The 18013-nt window shown below is 54.6% G+C and overlaps 1 protein-coding gene across 1 annotated transcript in view; it reads right to left on the bottom strand.

Annotated features, from left to right (window-relative positions):
* Window positions 1-983: 983 nt before the first annotated feature.
* LOC143395388 (complement C3) overlaps window positions 984-18013 on the bottom strand; it is a 30087-nt gene continuing 13057 nt past the window's right edge. The window contains exons 20-41 of the mRNA XM_076850671.2: window positions 17071-17213; window positions 16773-16985; window positions 14210-14276; window positions 14025-14111; window positions 13137-13340; window positions 12612-12687; window positions 12133-12292; window positions 10292-10390; window positions 9444-9600; window positions 8963-9126; window positions 7208-7366; window positions 7012-7071; window positions 6708-6798; window positions 6502-6553; window positions 4474-4561; window positions 4294-4383; window positions 3348-3453; window positions 2795-2884; window positions 2541-2621; window positions 1585-1668; window positions 1361-1496; window positions 984-1166 (exon numbers count right to left, since the gene is read on the bottom strand). Coding sequence (XP_076706786.2) covers window positions 1025-1166; window positions 1361-1496; window positions 1585-1668; window positions 2541-2621; window positions 2795-2884; window positions 3348-3453; window positions 4294-4383; window positions 4474-4561; window positions 6502-6553; window positions 6708-6798; window positions 7012-7071; window positions 7208-7366; window positions 8963-9126; window positions 9444-9600; window positions 10292-10390; window positions 12133-12292; window positions 12612-12687; window positions 13137-13340; window positions 14025-14111; window positions 14210-14276; window positions 16773-16985; window positions 17071-17213 — 2549 coding nt within the window. The 3' untranslated portion in view covers window positions 984-1024. The remainder of the gene's footprint in view (window positions 1167-1360; window positions 1497-1584; window positions 1669-2540; window positions 2622-2794; window positions 2885-3347; window positions 3454-4293; window positions 4384-4473; window positions 4562-6501; window positions 6554-6707; window positions 6799-7011; window positions 7072-7207; window positions 7367-8962; window positions 9127-9443; window positions 9601-10291; window positions 10391-12132; window positions 12293-12611; window positions 12688-13136; window positions 13341-14024; window positions 14112-14209; window positions 14277-16772; window positions 16986-17070; window positions 17214-18013) is intronic.

Here is an 18013-nt window from a genome sequence, read left to right as displayed (position 1 = left end):
TCAGATTTCAAGGGACTAGATGTGCACTTTGAAGAGGCACTTGCCATATAAACACCCCCACCCCTACCCTGTCCCACTGTGGCTGCTGCTCCCAACAGCACTGGTGAGGCTGTGACCTCAGCGGGCCCAAGCTCCTCCCCCTTGCTGACTCATGTCTTCCCCTCTCCAGTCAGAAATACCTCCAAGTCTACCCACCTGCCAGCAGCCCCTGACCGCCCCCTCTGGGCACAACCTCCTGTGCATCTACCCTTGGAGCAGTCACCAGTCAGTCTGGCCCTTTACTAAGTGGGGACCAAGAGGGTGGGGTGAGCCTGGAGCAGGGCCATGGCAGGCCTGTGAGATCTGCAGATGAAGGGCAGACACAGAGGAGACAGGTGAGCATGAGGACAAGGTGCAGGTGGGGATGAGGGACAGGCAGAGCAGGCTGTGGTGCTGGGAAGAACAGGTGAAGCTCAGGGGAAAGGGCTCCTAAAAGGTAAATGTGACCAAGGACGTTGGAAAAAGCCCAGAGGAGAGACCCAGAGAGGCTGAGGGTGAGAACCCAGAGGGCCATGCAGAGCACAGACACCTGCAAAGGTGAGAAATACAGGTGGACAAGAGATGAGTGTTGTTAAGGTAAAATACAGGTGAGCTCAGGTGAAGGGCCAGGTGAGGACAAGCAAAATGCAGGTAGATATGGCTGAGGGTGCAGAGGAGAGCACAGGTGGGGGTTCAGCAGGGAGCACTGGTCAGGTAGAGTGAGGACACAGGTAAGGAAGCAGGTGAGAACTGGGTGCAGAGGCGGGGGCGGGGCTGCTGGCGGGGACGGGGTGAGCATTCAGGTGAGGGCGGAGTTGGAGGGCAGGTGAGTTAGGGCTTACTTCAGACTAGGTGCAGGGCAGGCTGCGGGGTGGCAGGAGACCCCTGGAGGGAAGGAGGTGGGGAACAGGGGAGACGGCAGGTGCCCCTTTCCTCTCACAAAAGACTCCAGATTTGGGGAGACGTGGAGTACAACCGAAGCTTTATTGGAGGGTTGCGGTGGTGGTCAGTTGGGGCAGCCAAAGACCACCATGCTCTCGGCGAAGGCGCCCAGGTCCTGGCACTGTTTCTGGTTCTCCTCGTCCTGGCATTCTTCTGCCTCTGGCCAAATCTCCACCCAGGTGTCCTTGCCAATGATGTAACGGATGCTGGGGGAGGGGCGGCAGGTGAGGTGGGGGCGGGCCCGGGGCGGGCCCGGGGCGGGGCGGGGCGGGGGCGGGCCAGGACAGGGACAGGGGCGGGGCGAGGGCGGGCCCGGGGCGGGGCGAGGGCGGGCCCGGGGCGGGGTGGGGCGGGGACAGGGGCGGGGCGGGGCGGGCTCGCGCAGGCGCAGTACACCCACTTGGGTTTTTCTCCCCAGAGGTCAGAGGAGAGACCCCACACGAGGTAGTGCTTGCCGTCCTGCAGCTTCAGCGCCTGTCTGCACTTGACGTGGCTGATGAACCTGCGCTCCTGCCCAGCCTGCACCTCATCGGAGCCTGGAGGGGAGCGAGCACGAAGCTGAGCCCTGGGAAGGGGAGGGAGGAAGGAGGGGTGCAGGCAGAGAGATGGGGCGCTGTGTCTGACCTGACTTGATGGTCTGCTCCACGACCATGACGTACTCGTCGAAGTCCTCAGACAGCTCCGACCTGACCAGCCGGGTCTTGTACACTGTGGAGGAGGCGGGAAAGCCTGGGTCATGGGCACGTCGCCCGTGGGGTGGGGGACACCCTCACCTGCACGGGCCCCTGGGCGTGTGGGTCCCTCCCCACCCCATGCGGAGCCTGAGGGGTCTCAGCCAGGCAAGCTGCAGTGCACCCTCCTAGGAACACACACAACCACACGTGGTCACTTGGTCACCATCCCACAGTCATGCTCAGAGACATGTAGGCAATTCCAGCCACCCACATGCAGAGTCACACCCAGAAGTATGGCTGCGCTGATGCACGGCTGTCCACAGCACTGTCCTGTCCAACCATGGCTATGTGCGACTCCCTCTCTCGGCCCTCACACAAGCATGCACGCAGCTGTACGTGCCCAAGACCCCAGCCACGCACAGAACTCCAGCTTCTCCGGTTTACTGTTGTTCACAACCAAAGCCTCGTACAACACAAACCTCAAGTCACCCACAACTAGTCACATACACAATGACCAATGACTCCCTTCCAAGTCATCCATGGCCACTGTTGCAGGCAGCCACACAGAGTGCAGCCACCCGCAACTATAGGTACATGTGCTCCTAAAGCTGCTCCCATCCACAGCCTCACACACCACCTGATGCAGGGCAGCCCCACAGACACGCCCCGCAGACACGCCCCCCACAGCAGTATCCACTCAGGCCCAGCTTCCTCCCAACTCCACCATGGTGACCATGGTTCCCCACAAGGCCATGGCCTTCGCAACATATTCGCACACACTAGTCACCACAGCTTGGCAGGCAAACGGCCTGAAGTGCACAACCGACATCCTCGTGCACCCTCACGTGCACCCTTACGTGTGTACACACACACACACACACACACACACACCCCACTCCCACTCACCATAGTCCACCCCAGGCTCACAGGCCTTGTCCAGCCGGTCATTCAGCGTGACCTCCTCCTCCTGCTGCATGAAGCAGTTCTCTGCAGAGCGGGGGTGGAGACTCTGTGTGAGCCCCACTCCTCACCCAGGGCTCACTGTCCATGGGTGTGGCTGGCCCCAGGGCCTATCCTTCTTGGTGTCACCGGGGCATGGCTTCAGGGCTCCCAAGGTCCCCCTACAGGATGGGCATCTCAGGGTGGCTCAGGGCGCCCACCCTCAGCACAGCGGCACAGGTCCTTGTGGCACAGCTTGCTCAGCATTCCGTCCTCCTTGTCTGGGTGGTAGAACTGGGTGCACGTCTCCTCTGTGGGCAGAGTGATGGGGAGGGCTCAGAGGCCTGGCCCTACACCCCAGAGACCAAGCCTGGCAGACTCAGATTCCCAGTGCCCAAGTGCCCGGGGCCTGCACATGCCAGGTCCCCAACCCTCTATTCCTGAGACTCTTCTGATCCTTGGGACCCTTGGGCCCTGGGAACTTCAAATCTCCAACCTGAAAATCCTTGGGATCCTCATTTTTCCAACCCTGAGATCCCTAAGTCTCAGATTCTTGGGACTCTCAGAATCTTGACTCCTGATTGTTGGGACCCTCCTCTCCCCAACAGCTCATGCATCTATGGGACCCTCAGACCTACATCTTTCTGTTGGAGGACTTTGAGCTCCTTAGAACCCCAGCTCACAGGTCCCCAGGACCCTAAGACCCCTGGAGCCCTCATCTGCAAACCCTCAGGTCCCTGGAACCTGAGAGCCCAAGCCCAGCTGGCTGCTCACCCAGGTTGTAATAGGAGTAGACCTTGACAGAGCCCGGCTGGATGAGCCCCACGTTGAAGTACTGGTGAATTTTGAAGGACAGACATTCTTCCTCGCTGTGTGAGATCTGAGGGGAAGGAGGTGAGGACGGTCAGTGTGAGGGGAAGGAGTTATGTGATTGGTCACTGATCCCCCAGGGATCAGGGCCTCCGATTCCCACCCAGTATCATGGGATCTTGTTCAATTTTAGGAAACACTTCCCCAAGAGCAAGAAAGGAACTGTGTGATGGTCAAGGTCATGAAGATCTCAGATTCTGCATGGGTTCATGCAGGGTGTCCTGGAGGGGGTGCAGGCAGAGATGAGGTGGAGTAATGGAGGCATCATAAGGAGTATGGGCAGTAGGGAGGAGGAGGAGGCTGAGCCGAGCAGCAGGCCCATTCTCTTTCCTCTCACTGCCCATCTGCAGTTAGGTCTGGACAGGAGTCAGAGCTCTGCTGATTGGTTGCTGACATGCCTGCTATGATTGGGAAGTGGCTTTCCCCCTCCCAAACTCATGTGGGGACACAGTTCCCCGGTGTAAGGGCATTGAGGTGAGAGGGCCTTTCAGGGAGATAATTAGGTCACAGGGCAGGACCTTTGGAAGGGATCATCTTGCAGGAGTGGGCCAGGTCTCCTGGGCTTGGATTGGTCACCAGGACAGTGGGGAGTGATCCAGGGAGTGTGGTTTTCTGGACTTGCTCTCTAGGCTCCATTCCCACCACGTAACTGTTCTCCTGTACATGCTCCCAGCAGGACAGCTGAGGGCCCTTATCAGATGCTCTCTCTCCTGCCTTCCAACAGCAATGGCTCTGTCTCCCCCAGCCTGGGGCCAGCCTGACCTGAGCACAAGGGTCAAGGCACAAGAAAAGGGCAGCCAGATAGGGGTCCAGGTGCCTGTGGAAGCCTCCCAGGGGAGCTAAGGCTGACCTTGTCCAGGTAGATGATGAGGGTGTTCCTGTTGGAGAAGGCTTTGCTCAGCTCGTACTTGGAGATGTATCTGTCCACTCCGGTGCTCAGCTGGGGAAGGGCGGGGCTTATGAAGAATCCCTCCTGGACCCTGCTCTCCCTGCCGCCTCTTCCCCATCCCCAACCCCGAGCCCTTCATACCAGCTCAAGGTCATTTGTGTCAGGAACGAAGCCCGTCATCATGGCTATATCCAGGATGGACATTGTGGCATCCTCTTTTCCCAGGTACCTGGACAGGGCAGAGGGAAGGTTGTTGGAGCCCAGGGCTCTGCTCCTGGATGGAGGGGTCTGTCTGACCAGGGACGGAGGCCTCCGATTCCCACCCAGCATCATGGGAACTTGTTCAATTTTAGGAAACACCTCCCCAAGAGCAAAAATGAACTGTGATGGTCAAGGTCACGAAGATCTCGGGTTCTGCATGGGTTCAGATCTCAGTGCTGTGTAAATTTATTCAGCTATTTGACCCTTCTGTGCCTCAGTTCTTCTAAAAATGACAGGAATATGGGCAGCCCTTACTTTGCAGGACTCAGCTACCCTGGTTCAGTGAACGAGCATCCAATGACATGGTTCAAACCCAGCGCTCGGGATAGTAGTCATCCTTGCCTACAGTACAGACCTGTTGCTAGCTCATCAACCCACAGATTGCTCTGTAAAGCAACATGAGTTTGGAAATCATTGACCAATCACATGCCTCCTCTGAAAGCCTGCCCTGGAATGTCACGGAGCATGCATTCATTCAAGTAACACACAACAGCAGAGCATGAGCTGTGCCGCCTCTGTCCTCCTGATGGACCCACATGACATTTACCCAGGTGGGTCCTGAAAAGAGGGAACTGGACAACAAAATGACCTTGCAGCAGAGAAATGAAGAGATGATGCCGGAAGTGTGTCACCTAGCTGCAGAAGGTGCCAGGCTCTGAGGACACTGCCCCTGCCTCCACGTGAGTCAGCCTGAGTGAGGGGTAGTGACAAAAAGGAGGACAATGTCCCAGAGGAGGACAGGCATGGAGGATCCGCTCCTCGGGAAAGGGACTCCTGAGAAACCTCATGACTTGGAAAGCTCTAAGGATAAAATGGAGCGGATCTGAACTCAGACAGGAGCCCGGCAAGGCAGGATGGGAAAGGAGAGCTGACTGCAGAAGCCAGCCCAGAGAACAGTGTTCACAGAGGGAGAGCTGAGCAGGTGTGTGGGAAACGCAGGAGCCCAGCTTCCCCGGAGGCTGAGGCAGGAGGATCACAAGGCTGAGGCCAGCCTTGGCCACTTAGCCAGATTCTGTCTCAAAATAAATATTTTTTTTAAAAAGGGCTGGGGGTGAAGCTCAGTAGTACATCATCTCGGGTCCAATCATGAGTACCCCAAAGCAAGCAAAAAATCATACGGGAAAACACCTTTATTTTCAATGTTCTAATGTTTTAAATTACAGAACAATAAAAACAAACAAACAAAAACCTTGCCTTACTATATTTTTCATTTCTTATACCATTTTTTAAAAAATATTTTTTTAGTTCTACATGGGCACAGTATCTTTATTTTTTTAATTTATTTTCATTGGTGCTGAGGATCGAACCCAGGGTCTGATACGTGAGAGGCGAGTGCTCTACCGCTGAGCCACAACCCCAGCCCCTCTACACCATTTTGTGGGAGTGCTGGGGATGAAATCTATGGCCTCCTGTGTGAGGGCAAGGGCTCTGCTGACAAGCGCCACCCAACCCTCCCTGTCATTTTTTTTTTTTTTTTTTTGTCTTTGTGGTGCTTGGGATTGAGCCCAGGGAGAGCCTTGTGCAGCCAGGCAAGCACTCTACCCACTGGGCTCTTTCCCAGCCCCCTCCCTATCTCATTTTACCAGAGAGTACAACAATTTTTAGGGTTCTGATAGAAAATTTAAAAGTCATGGAACAATTGTGACAACCCGTTGCTGCGGCTGACCGTCTGACTCTCCCCATGGCAGACACTTAAGATGGTACCCGATGCTCGGGACACTCAGGACTCCTGGGTTCCATGGATCCTGTTGGCTGGGGCTGAGCCCAGTGGTGGAGCTGTGGCCTCCCATGTGTGAGGCCCTGGGGTCACCCCAGCCCACCAAAAATAGCAATAAAAAATAAGTAGAAGGAAATCTTGCTAAAGACAGAGGGTCGACCAAGAGGAAGCCCAAGGACCCAGCTTGTTACCTGGTACAGATGGCAAGGACCATGCTGCTCTTGGCATCCTGGGGCTTTTTGGCTAGAAACACAGAAAGGGGTGAGATGGGGAGGGCATTCCTGGGTCCTGATGCAGGAGCCAGGAAGAAGAGGGAGCTGCCCAGCCACGCCCTCTGCCCTCTCCTCTTTGAATAGAAACTGGGAAAGGGAACGCAAAGGGCCTTCATTCCCTGTACCTGTTTCAGGCGCTGGCTTTATGGTGACCCTGAGGTCAAAATTCTTGCATTTGACCTTGCCTTTGACTTTGGCATGGTACACTGTCACCACCTGTGAGATGGGAGGGAGGCAAAGTCTCAAGGGACTTGAGATGGCTGAGGATAGCAGGAGAGGGTCACTGTGGGGCAGAGGTCAAGGGCATGTGGATGGCCCAGGACAGGTGGAGGGCCATGGGGAGGTGGAAGGCCATGGGGCGGTGAAGGACCCTGGATGGGTGGAGGGCCTGGGTTGGTGGCTCAGCAGCTGTGGGGCCTGGGTCCTCACCGACAGTGTGCCTTGGCCTTTGCCCTTAGCTGTTAAACTGAAACCCTCGTTTTGCTTGGTCTGCGGGGGAGAGAGAAGAGAGGGTGTTAGGAGCAAGCCTTCTCTGGCTCTGAGGACTCCCATAGCCCTGTGCCTCCCTCCTGCTTCCCAGAAACCGTGGGGTGGGAGGCCCAGAGCAGAGAGGGCTTGGCTGTACCTCCTCTGATCGCAGGAGGCTACCGGATTCCCAGAGGAGGCGATGCTTGATCTGGGAGCTGCGGCTGGGCAGGTGGAGGGCCACCTTCATGTTCAAGTCCTTGTGGTCAGGTACATCTGTCTGATATTGCGCCAAGGCTTGGAACACCATGAAGGTGGCCTGGAACCCATGACAGAAGGAAGGTGAGCTGAGAGCACCCACTGGGGGATAAAGAGGTTTGGGTCAGAGTTAGGGCATTAAAGCTAGGCCCAGAGAGCACCAGAGAGCAGGGGCGAGACTGCGGAGTGGTGGGCACCGAACACAGGGCTCACGGCCCGCTCACTGACACAGGCTCAGACCTAGAGCCCACCAGCATGTGACGTTAAGATTGGAAGCCAGACACGGAGGTATCCACCTGTTATCCCAGTGACCTGGGAGACTGAGGCAGGAGGATCACAAGTCAAAGCCGGCCTCAGCAACTTCGTGAGACTCTAAGCAACTAGTGAGACCCTGTCGCTACATAAAATGTAAGAAAGGGCTGGGGGTATTGCTCAGTGGTTAGGCACCCTGAGTTAAATCCCCGGGACCAAAAAATATAAAGACTGGAGCTCATCAGATATTGAGGACATGTTCCATTTTCCAGAACTCCCCAGGATGCAGAGGCTTACACCAGGACTTGAAGACCCTGCGGACGTGTCTAAGAGCCAACAGAAAGCCCAGCTGTGCTATGACTGGATGTGAAGAGTTGAAGGTTGGTCCCCAGGCAGCCTGGTGAGTCGTGGGCGTGTGAGGAGCACCTGAGGGCTCTGAGCTCATCAGCACATGGACCCTTGGAGGGACTCACAGCTGGGCGGGCTATTGAAAGCTCGTGGAAACTGCAGGGGGGCACCTAGTTGGAGGCAGTGGGTACTTGGGGAGTGATCTGGTCCCTCCCTGTGTCTGCCTTCCAGCCACAGTGAGGTGAGCAGCTCTACTTTGCCCCATGCTCGCCACCATGGTGTGGGCCTCACCAGGGCCCACAGTGATGGCCCCAAGCAACTATGGATTGAAACCAAGGGCCAAATAAATCCTTCTCCTCTAAGTTGCTCTTCTCAGGCATTTTGTCACAGCAATGAAAAGGTAATACACCGCATAAGATGCAAGGTCTAGAAAACCTGAGAATGGGGCCTAGACCTATCCAGAGTAGAGTAGACAGTCTCATTTCAGGACTTAGGGACCCTGAAATGTGTCTAGAAGAAAAGGACCTCCTCGGAGCCTGAGAATGCTGAGTCCGAGTGTGACACTGTGAAGCGACATTGGGATTTTAATGGAGAGCCCACCAGAAAGAAAGAGGCTCAAGCTGGAGCCTGGGCTGCTGGATCCTGCAGTCACTGAAACCGTGGTGTAGAAGGCTCTGGATGTGGTGTAGGAGGGAGAGGGCCTGGATGGTGCCCCGGAGTAAGGGAGAGCCCGCTTTAGAACGGGAGCCTGGTGGAAGTGGCAACGTGGACCAGGAGCCACCAAGGGAAGAGGGGGGCTCATTCCTGAGCTGGAGCCCCGAGGACACAGAATGCACAGCAGAGAGAGCAGAGGCTCAGATCAAAGCCTGGAGCTTCTGGAATGAAGTCCGGACCCCCAGGTGGGGGTGCAACCAAGAGAAGCGGGGTTCTCTGCTCCTCTCCAGCCCCCTTGCTCGTGGGACAGAGGAGCCTCCCGCCTGGGTCTCAGAGACCTGTCTGGGAGCAGGTGGCAGGCTACAGGAAGTAGGGTGCAGGAGCCCAGGGGTGGGGCGCTTGCCTGGGTGGAGCCATAGCCGCCTCCATAGTATCTCTGCTCATTGAGCCAGCGCACCACGGGGGGCACGGTGTCAAAGTCCCTCAGCAGGAGCAGGGCCAACAGGGCATAGGACGTGGCCTCCACGTTGTAGAGATGCTTGTCTGGCTCCTCCCAGCGGTTCTTATCTGCAAAGAGGACACCCTTAGCCCCCATGGTCACTGTCCTTGCAGCCTGTGGATGGCCCAGGAAAAGCTCAGAAAGAGATCCTGCCTCCAAAGCTCTGAGGTCTAATATGCAGGCCAACATTCAAGCCCTGCTGGGCTCTGTGGGCTCTGACTCCACCCTTCAACCCAGTGCTCCCTACCCCTCCCTGAGTGAGCCAGGCAAGGGCCTTCTTCTGTAATCTGCAGTGATGATGGACTTAGAGCCACACATCACAGCTCAAGGTATTCTCCCTTCAACCCCTTCTTGCATCCCTCCCCCTCCTTATGGCTGCCCTCACCTGTAGATGTGTTCAGGAATTTTTCAAAGAGGGGGCCCTTCAGCCTGCCCATCTGGGCCAGGGCATAGCCAGCAATGGCCACGGTGTAGGGCCTCTGCAGGTTCAGGTATCTGGATTCCAGGAAGTCTCCTGCCTTGGAGATGCTGTCTCCTAGGAGCTGTGGGACAGAGAGGCGGGCACTCTGGTAGGTGGTTGCCACCACAGCCATGGTCAGCATCCTGCATGCGCCACTCCTGGGGCGTCAGGATGGTGTCTGTCCTGAGGCCTTTGTCTTGGACCTGTGTTTTCAGGGTTTCCCAGACATCCTGGCCACCTGTGAGCACCTTGTGACTGAACGCTGCCATGTACCTGAGCGTCCCATGTCAGTGGTGTGCTGGGAGGTTATCAAGGAGCCCTCTCCTGCAAAGGCTGGGGGAGCCCTGGTTTGTACTGATTGGCGGTGTAAATCCGCCCCCCAGGGTCAATGTCAAGCTGCCAATGTGACGTCACTGAATCAAGTGTTGGGAAAAGATGCTCTGAACAGGCAGGAGACATGAGGAGGAGTCCGACTCCGCAGGCAGCCTGGACGAGCCGCCCCCCCCCCAGTCCTCCCCAATTCCTCCTTCTCCTTGCCATCGCCCTCACTTCCTGTGTGCCTGCTGTGTATCCACTTGCTGACCTCCGAAACGCTGAGAGATGACAACAGAAATGCCCAAGGGTCGTGGCAATCTGGCCAAGACCTCCATGGAGTAAGTACGGGGTGATGTACTAGGTAGTAGGTGCAGGGCTGGCGACCCCCCCAATCAGCGCCTCCCCTCCCAGGTGGACATTCCCCAGCTGGGGCAGGCGGTGCTGAGGAGGGCACTTACGTTGACCTGCCCCTCGCAAATGTCCTTAGCCTCCTGCAGGGCGATGAGAACAAAGGCTGTGAGGGCCACATCACCTTCCACGCTGTTCTGGTAGCCACCCTGGGAGGGGAGTAGAGCAGAGACAAGGTCACCATGTGTCCACACAGGCAAGCCTGCTCTGGACAGGGTTGGGGCTCCTCCTAGGGCTCCCTTCCCTCAGGGACAGCCAGACTCTCTCATATGAATCAGTGCAATCATTTGTTCATTCTGCAATGTCACCAGAGGACCCCTGGCCTGGCGCTGTGCCTACACAGGGGTAGATGAAATCCAGGCCCCAGCTCCAGCCTCCGGAGCCTCTTGTCTAACAGGGACAGGAGGCAGGAGCCAGAGGCTCCTCCGTGGGTACACCGGTTCCTCAGCTTCCGAGGGACTCACATGCCAACAAACCATGGCAAAAGGAAAATATTGTATAAAATTCATTCGGTGCCCTGACTTTCCACGCATCCTAGCTTAGCCTGAACTGTGCTCTGGACACTCACATAACACCCCTCCCACGAGGCTGTTATAGCAAGTGCTGAATTTCTCCTTCTTGTATTCAACCTGTGCTAAAAGTGAATGGAACGTGGTGTGGGATATGGTTTCCCACCATCATGAAGTGTAAGATCCTAAGTAGCACCATGGTAAGTCAGGGAGCACCTGTATTAATTTCTGACTTATGAAGGCTCTGCAGAATAGGACACAGCAGTGAATGAACTATGGGGCAGTGACCCTGTGAGGTCAGGACAACTATTTTGGAGACAGCGCAGCTGGCACCCTGATCTTTAGAGGTGTCAGCTCTCAGAGTGCAGGGGTTAGCACGCTGGGCAGCAGTGGGAACTTGTGCAAAGCCCCTGTGGCAGGACTGAACAAGGCTTCCATCAATGTGGGTAGGGTGTAGAAGGAGAGGGCAGGCTGTGAGGCTGGGAGCCTGGAGGTCATACTAGGGAATTGATTCTCTATCTTGGGCATACCTCAGCATCACCTGGGGAGATAGGATTATTAGAACTCATATTCCAGGGCCTCGTCCCTAGAATTTCTGGTTCAACAGGTGTGGGATGCTATCCCAGAATGTTCATTTCCAACAACTTTGTGGGTGATGCTCTTGCGGGTCCGAATATCACACTTTGAGAACCACTCAAAGAGTGGTTTAAGAGTCAGGGGAAGGGCTGAGGCTGTGGCTGGGGCTCAGCGGTAGAGTGCTCACCTAGCACGTGCCAGGCAGTGGACTGATCCTGAGCATCACATAAAAAAAATAAATAGAATAAAGATATTGTGTCCAGCTACAACTAAAAAAATTAAAAAAAAAAAAACAAGCAGGGGGATTCTCAGGACTTTCTTTGGAGACATCCAATCAGATTTGAAAAGCATCGGTGGTGAACACCTGAGAGCTAACAAGAGTGAAGCCCGCAGGGCAATGACCAGGAGCAGCTTTTCCAAGGTCTCAGGGTGAAGGAGGGAGATATGTGGACCAGATCTGAGGCTGGGGATGGAAGGGGCCAGTTTTGAGTGTCATCCGGGTAGTGGAATGGGCAGGAGTGGAGCTGGGTTGAACGGGATGTGATAGGAGATTCCCAGGCTCTCCAGTAGGCCCTCTGCATTGGCTTTAATGAAGTTCTTATTTATTTCTCATCAAGATGTCGTGCACTTTCATTTTGCACTTCTGGATTTTACAGCGATGGAGTGACAATTATTTCCCTGTCCCCCACTTCGACCCACGCAAAGTGAATTGGGCGCCGATGGAATGAGAGAGCCTTTCTCCTGTGCCTCCCGTGCCTCCCAGGCGCCTCTCTCCCCCACTCTTGCTGTGAATCCCAATCGCTCACTGTCATTTGTTGTGCTATCACGGGCCCATCCTCCTGGAAGAGTCCATCCGGCTTCTGCTTCTCCAAGATCAGCCATTTAACAGCTCCACAGAGGACCTGGGAGTCGATGGCAATGAGGTTGACTGCCAGAGAGAAGACCTTCACCACGTAAGCTGTCAGCCTGGGGGCGGGCACAGAGTGAACCAATCGGCTCTGGGCTTGCAGACTGCCATCCCAGTCACCCAATGAGAAGAGAGGGGCGGGGCCTGGATCGGTTGCTGGGTTACCCCCAGGACTCCAGAGTTTCAGATAGTGTTTAATGAAGCTCTACCTGAGCAGGTCACTTGGTTGACTAAAGGCTGCCATATCCTTGGAAGCGCCCTGGAAGCCCCGCACAGGGCTGTTTGTGACTGCTGGCCTAGACCACCCCTGGCTGAAACCCAGGCCCTACTCTGCCAGGTGCCAGGCAGAGGCTGGCGAAGCTGACCACCCTGACTCACCAGGTGCTAGGCGCCCGGCTAGTGAAGGCGGCATAGGCCGAGTTGGGCTGTCTGTAGGCCAACTGCTGGGTGTACCCTGAAAGAAGAGAGTGGTCACCAGAGGAACAGGGTTTGCTGCTTGTGGGTACCCCAAAAAGGTGTGTGGCTAGGATGTCATTCGGGATGTGGCAAGGGTTCCTTGAGAGCAGGAGGACTCAGGGTGGGGAAGGGGGATGTCGGGGAGGGAGGAGAGGGAAGTTTAAGGAGGATGGGGTTCTGAGGGAGTAAGAGAATAAGAGTGGGTGTGTCCAGGGAGCTGAGGGGGTCTGGGGGAAGTGGGGACTCACTAGAGAGGGACTCAGAAAGGGCAGGGTGCTCTCTGGGCTGGGATAGGCATTCAGGGGAAGGGCGCAAGTGGGGCAGGATGCTGGTGCCAAGGGCTCTGAAGGGTTGGGGGATCTGAGAGAGGAGGGGAGGGCGGGGTCTCAGGGGAGGGGCGGGGTCCGGAGAGGAGGGCCCTCCCAGGAGCCTGCGCCTTGGGCACACCTTTCTTAATGAGCTCCAAGGCTTCCTGCCGCTTCTCTAGGCCGAATTTCTCCCACTGTTCCGTCTGGTCTAGGTAGTGCACGGCGATGACCGTGGGCGTCATGCCGATCATGTTCTGTTCCCCGCAGCCAGAGGGGGTCACGATGAGGTGCTTCAGCCGCTCCGCGTCCACGGCGTCCTCTGCCATCTGGGCCACTGGGGTCCCTGCAGCAGGGCATTGGGGGATCTAGCACAGGGGCCCACTGTGCAGCGGGTGTGGGAGGTCCAGGCTGCCCCAGCGTTCCCAGCCTCCCACCAGACAGGGCCAAGGGCTCGGGACAGGGAGGGGTAGGAGGGCATGACGGGAGTGAGGAGGCTCCGCGGCTGAGGGGCTGGAAGGGGCTTCTTCATGGGAGTCAGGGGAGCTCCTACTTCACAGGGGGACCCTGGTTCCCAGATCTCTCCTTTCACCAACAGTAAACTTTTTCTAGGCATGAATGCTTGTATGGTGCTTCATGCCCTTTGCCAGGCTCAGTTGTAAGAGAACAGCGCACAGCATCCCCTTTAATAGTCACAAGACCCCTGGGAGGCCAATCTGCTGTTTCACTCCCCATCACAGATGAGGGAGCCAAGGCTCCTGGCCCCCAGCCCTTCAGCTCCCAGGTTGGGGGGACCCTTCCTGCCCTTCCTCTCCCTGGTCTTCCATCCCAGGCTATTATTGGCAGAATTTCTGCTCTCCTCCAAATGTACTTAGCAGCAAAAGCTCTCTGTGAAGTCAGTAGTGCCAGAGGGCTCCTCTACAACAGATCCAAGGGGCACTGCCCCTGCTGAAGTGGAGGCAGGTGTGTGGCTAACAGAGCCTGGCGCCCAGACACCTTCCTGGTTTCCACAGGGTTGGGAATGGCTCACCTTGCAGGAGGATCCTGGTCTCCGAATCAGTGTCTGGGACTTGGTCACTGAGGTCTGCGGCTGGCACCTCCTCTCTCTGCACACCAGCTGCAGGGGAGAGATGTGACGGCACCAGCCCCTCTCTCCCCTGCCTGGCACCACCTGCCCAGGCTGTAGCCCCACACCCTCTCCGGCTGATGGCTAACCTTGCCCAAGGTGTTCTGGGTCCAGTGTGCGAATGGCCACGGTTTTGTTGACTCTAATTCCTTCGGGCTATGCGGTGTTGGGAGGAGGAGGAAGTCCAGTGAAGAAAAGGACAGACACACAGATGGTCAGCAAGCCACTGTCATGAGGATGACTCTAGCAGAGGGTCATACCTTACACAGATCTTGTGCAAATTCATCAAACAATTCTACATCAATAACGAAAAATTCTGAAATCTTCACATGTGCTGAGAAACTACTTGGGCTAGCTCACTGGATCCTCACAATCCAATGGGGTGGGTGCTGCTTTCACTATGGTTTGGATGTTGAATGTCCCCTAAAGGCCCGTGCAATGCAGGCTGAGTCTCAGGGTGGTGCTATTGGGAGGAGATGCAGCCTGTTAGAGGTGGGGTCTGCGAGAGCTCTTTAGGTCACTGGGGTGTGCCCTTGAAGGGGATAATGGGATTGCAGACCCTCCTTGCTCTGTTTGCTTGCTGGCCAGAAGGTGAAGGATTCTGCCTCACTGCACACTCCACAGCAATGAGCCACCCCACCCCCACCGAGGCCTGAAAGCACTGGATCTGCCTGATCATGGACTGGAACCTCCAACATCCTGAGTCAAAATCAACCTCTTCTCTTCAACAGTTAGTTACCACAGGTATTCCATTATAGTGACAGAAAGCTGACTAGCACAGCTATCATCACTCTCGTTTTCTTTAATTTAAAAAACTTTTAGCCTTAAGTAGAGATACTTAAGGTAGTCATGGTTGGGCACAGTGGTGTGTCTATAGGCCCAACTACTCAGGAGGCTGAGGTGGGAGGATTCTTTGATCCTAGAAGTTTGAGGACACAGAGGGAGTGGAGGAGGGAGGTGCTTTGGCTAAGCACCCCCAGAATTAGGGGCAACACAAGAGAGGATTTCTCAAAAATGTTTTTTAAATGTTCATTTGGGCAACTTTTATTCACTAAGGTATTATCACAAGAGAAGGAAGCATTTTAGAATGTGAAGCCTCAACTAGATCGAAAACTGCTGTAGGGCTGGGGTGCAGCTCAGTGATGGAGAGCTTGCCTGGCAGGCACCAAGCCCGGGCTCCATCTTTCAATGAAAAAGAAAACAAACAAAAAACCAAAAACAACAACAAAAACCTGCCTAAGCTTAGCTGCGAAGTCCCTCTGTTCAGCAGCAAGGAATAGCATGTTTATCTACAGCAGCTTCCCATGAGGCTGGATCCTGAACAGGCTGGTGCTCATGATTCCTGCTGGTACTAGATGACTCCTATTTGCACAATGAGGAAACTGGGGTGCCAGAGGGGTGAAACGACTGGCTCAAGGTCACACAGCTAGTAGGGCAGAACTGAGGTTAAATCTGGTCACCTGGCTCCAGAGTCTGGGTGTTTAACCCATTGCCATCTACGCATCTCTTAAATAAAAGAATATGCACAAAGTAAGCAGCACAGGGCCTGAAACATAGCGAGTGCTCATGAAACTGGGGCTATTTTAGCTAGTACTAAAAGTCCAACCCAGGCCCCCATCTGTGTGTACACAAAACGCTTCCATGCGGACAGCAGTTTCTTTCCCAGGACCCCGTCTCCCCTCACTGGTAATAAAAGCCAGATTTTGTGTGGAGATTGATTTTCTTCAGGGAGCTGCTGACACATGTTCAACTACCAGCAATCCAAGGAATGCAAAGCCCCTATTGGTAGGCTGTGAGTTCCCATGGGGTAAGTATCCTGCCATGATCCATTTCAAGCTGCCCACATCAGGGCACATGGAATTGGGGAGACTGGTGCGCTTTGCTCTCAGGAGCTGGACAGGCAGGCTCCCGCCAGGCCTGGCGTTTCTCCCCACTCACGGCCATCCAGTGTGGGGGCAGAAGGAACGTGGGACCCTCACTATGAGTTTATGTACTTTTAAAAGATGATTTTATTATAGAGCCTTAAAACAATTGGTAAAAATATAAGTTTGCTTCCATAAAATCTTGAAAATAAGGATAACTAGTGTCTGGCTGGGTAGAAATCAATTTCCATGTAAAATGACATTGTCTGCTTGAATGCAGCAGCTTTTCAATGTTTTAATTGCTTTCCCAACTTCTTTAACATTTTGGAAGAAATTCACCATTAGAGGGAAAATACAAACATGTACACAGGGCACTCGTTTTTCCTTCGGCCTAAACCTCTCATGTGCCTTGGCTTGAGCCTGTGGGATCTTATCTGCTTAAGATTTTCATATTTAATTTACTGTCCCTTTGTTTGATCATTTATTTGGATTCATTTCTTCATTCCTTCCTTTTTTTTTTTTTTTCTTGATACTGAGAATTAAACCTAGGCACACTTAACCACTGAGACACATCTCGGGCTAATTTTTCCTAAGTTGCTGAGGCTGGACTTGAACTTGTGATCCTCCTGCCTCACCCTCCTGAGTCGCTGAGATCACAGGAGCAGCCACTAAGCCTGGCTTGTGATGGTTCTTAGGGTCTCAGAGCCTGAGTCACCCACCGGGGGTCAGCAGTATGGAGCACAGGCACCTTCCCTGAAGGACAAGGAACAGCGATGGGCGAAGGACTCACCACGACCTTCAGGGTCTTCTTGACACCGTCGCTGATGAAGTGGTTGTACACAGCAGCCTTGACCTCCACCTCCTGCAGCCCTATGGTCAAGGGCACGATGACATAGGGCACTGGCACTGAGGACTTGGGCGGGATCACTATAGTCTGGTAGTAGCGCTTCTTGGCGGTGGCCAGGCTACAGAACGCTGGGTTGTGGATCAGTTCCACCCTCACCTGCCAGGGAAGGAGGAGTCAGTGCAGGTGCGCAACAGGGCGTCCCCCTCACACCCCAGGCCTCCGCCCCCTCCCCAGGGCGCACCTTGAGATTCTCCTTCTCACGGTAGTTGAAGAGGACAGCTCGGATCTCCACCTGCTCATTGCGCACCACAGAGTAGGGCAACCGCAGGTCGATGAAGAAGTCCTGCATCACCGTGACCTCGTAGGGGTCTGCCACGCAGATCCCTGTCCGCACAGAGACAGCACCAATGTCCAGGGCACGGGAAGGGCAGGGCGGGCCAACCCAAAGGGAACTGTAGCTTGAACTCAAGTTGCTGCCTCTTCCATAGTCCTGGCTCTTACCCTCAACCAGGGGAGCTGGCGCCAGCTGCACCTGACTCTGCAGAAGCCCACAGACTAAACACTGGCCAAGGCATGGGTTCTAGATGGTGGAGGGGCAGGAAGTGGCCTTATCATTTGATGATTTCCTTTCTCTTTGCAGTTTGACTTTTAGATGCATGTGTAGGAAGACAGCCAGCCTAACTAACTGGCGGGTCTCCAAAATATATCTGCTCCTCCAACCAGGTACCCTAAAGCCTCCTGGGATCACCCAGAGTTTTTGCGGATATGGCTGGCTGGAGTGGGGCTGTTTTTTACTTTCATTTAATTAACTTTTATTTACACTTATTCCATCTCAACCTGATTTACACTAAAAAGCTAATAGTTGAGGATAGATGTTGTGAATATAGAAAAGCTTATAAGCTGCACAGTTTATAAGGGGGATTTTTATGAGTGAGTTAAATCTCAATTCACAAAAAAAGCAATGCTAGATTCAGTGACGGGGAAATGTTTAAGTATGTTTGCAACAACTTGGGCTTAAAAATTTGCCTATTCAACTGTGAACATCATGAAACCCAAATACAGATCGAAATATTCCCAGTGAAAATCTAGTTCTGAGCTGCTCAAGGGAAAGGCACAATAGATTTAAAGACTAGTGCAAAGAAAAGTAAACTATAGCACTAGTCATTTTTGATATATTATTAAAT

Source organism: Callospermophilus lateralis, chromosome 1, assembly GCF_048772815.1.
Source record: "Callospermophilus lateralis isolate mCalLat2 chromosome 1, mCalLat2.hap1, whole genome shotgun sequence".
Lineage (NCBI taxonomy): Eukaryota > Metazoa > Chordata > Mammalia > Rodentia > Sciuridae > Callospermophilus > Callospermophilus lateralis.
The sequence above is the reverse complement of the archived record's forward strand: the minus strand, read 5'-3'. Positions and strand labels throughout refer to the sequence as shown.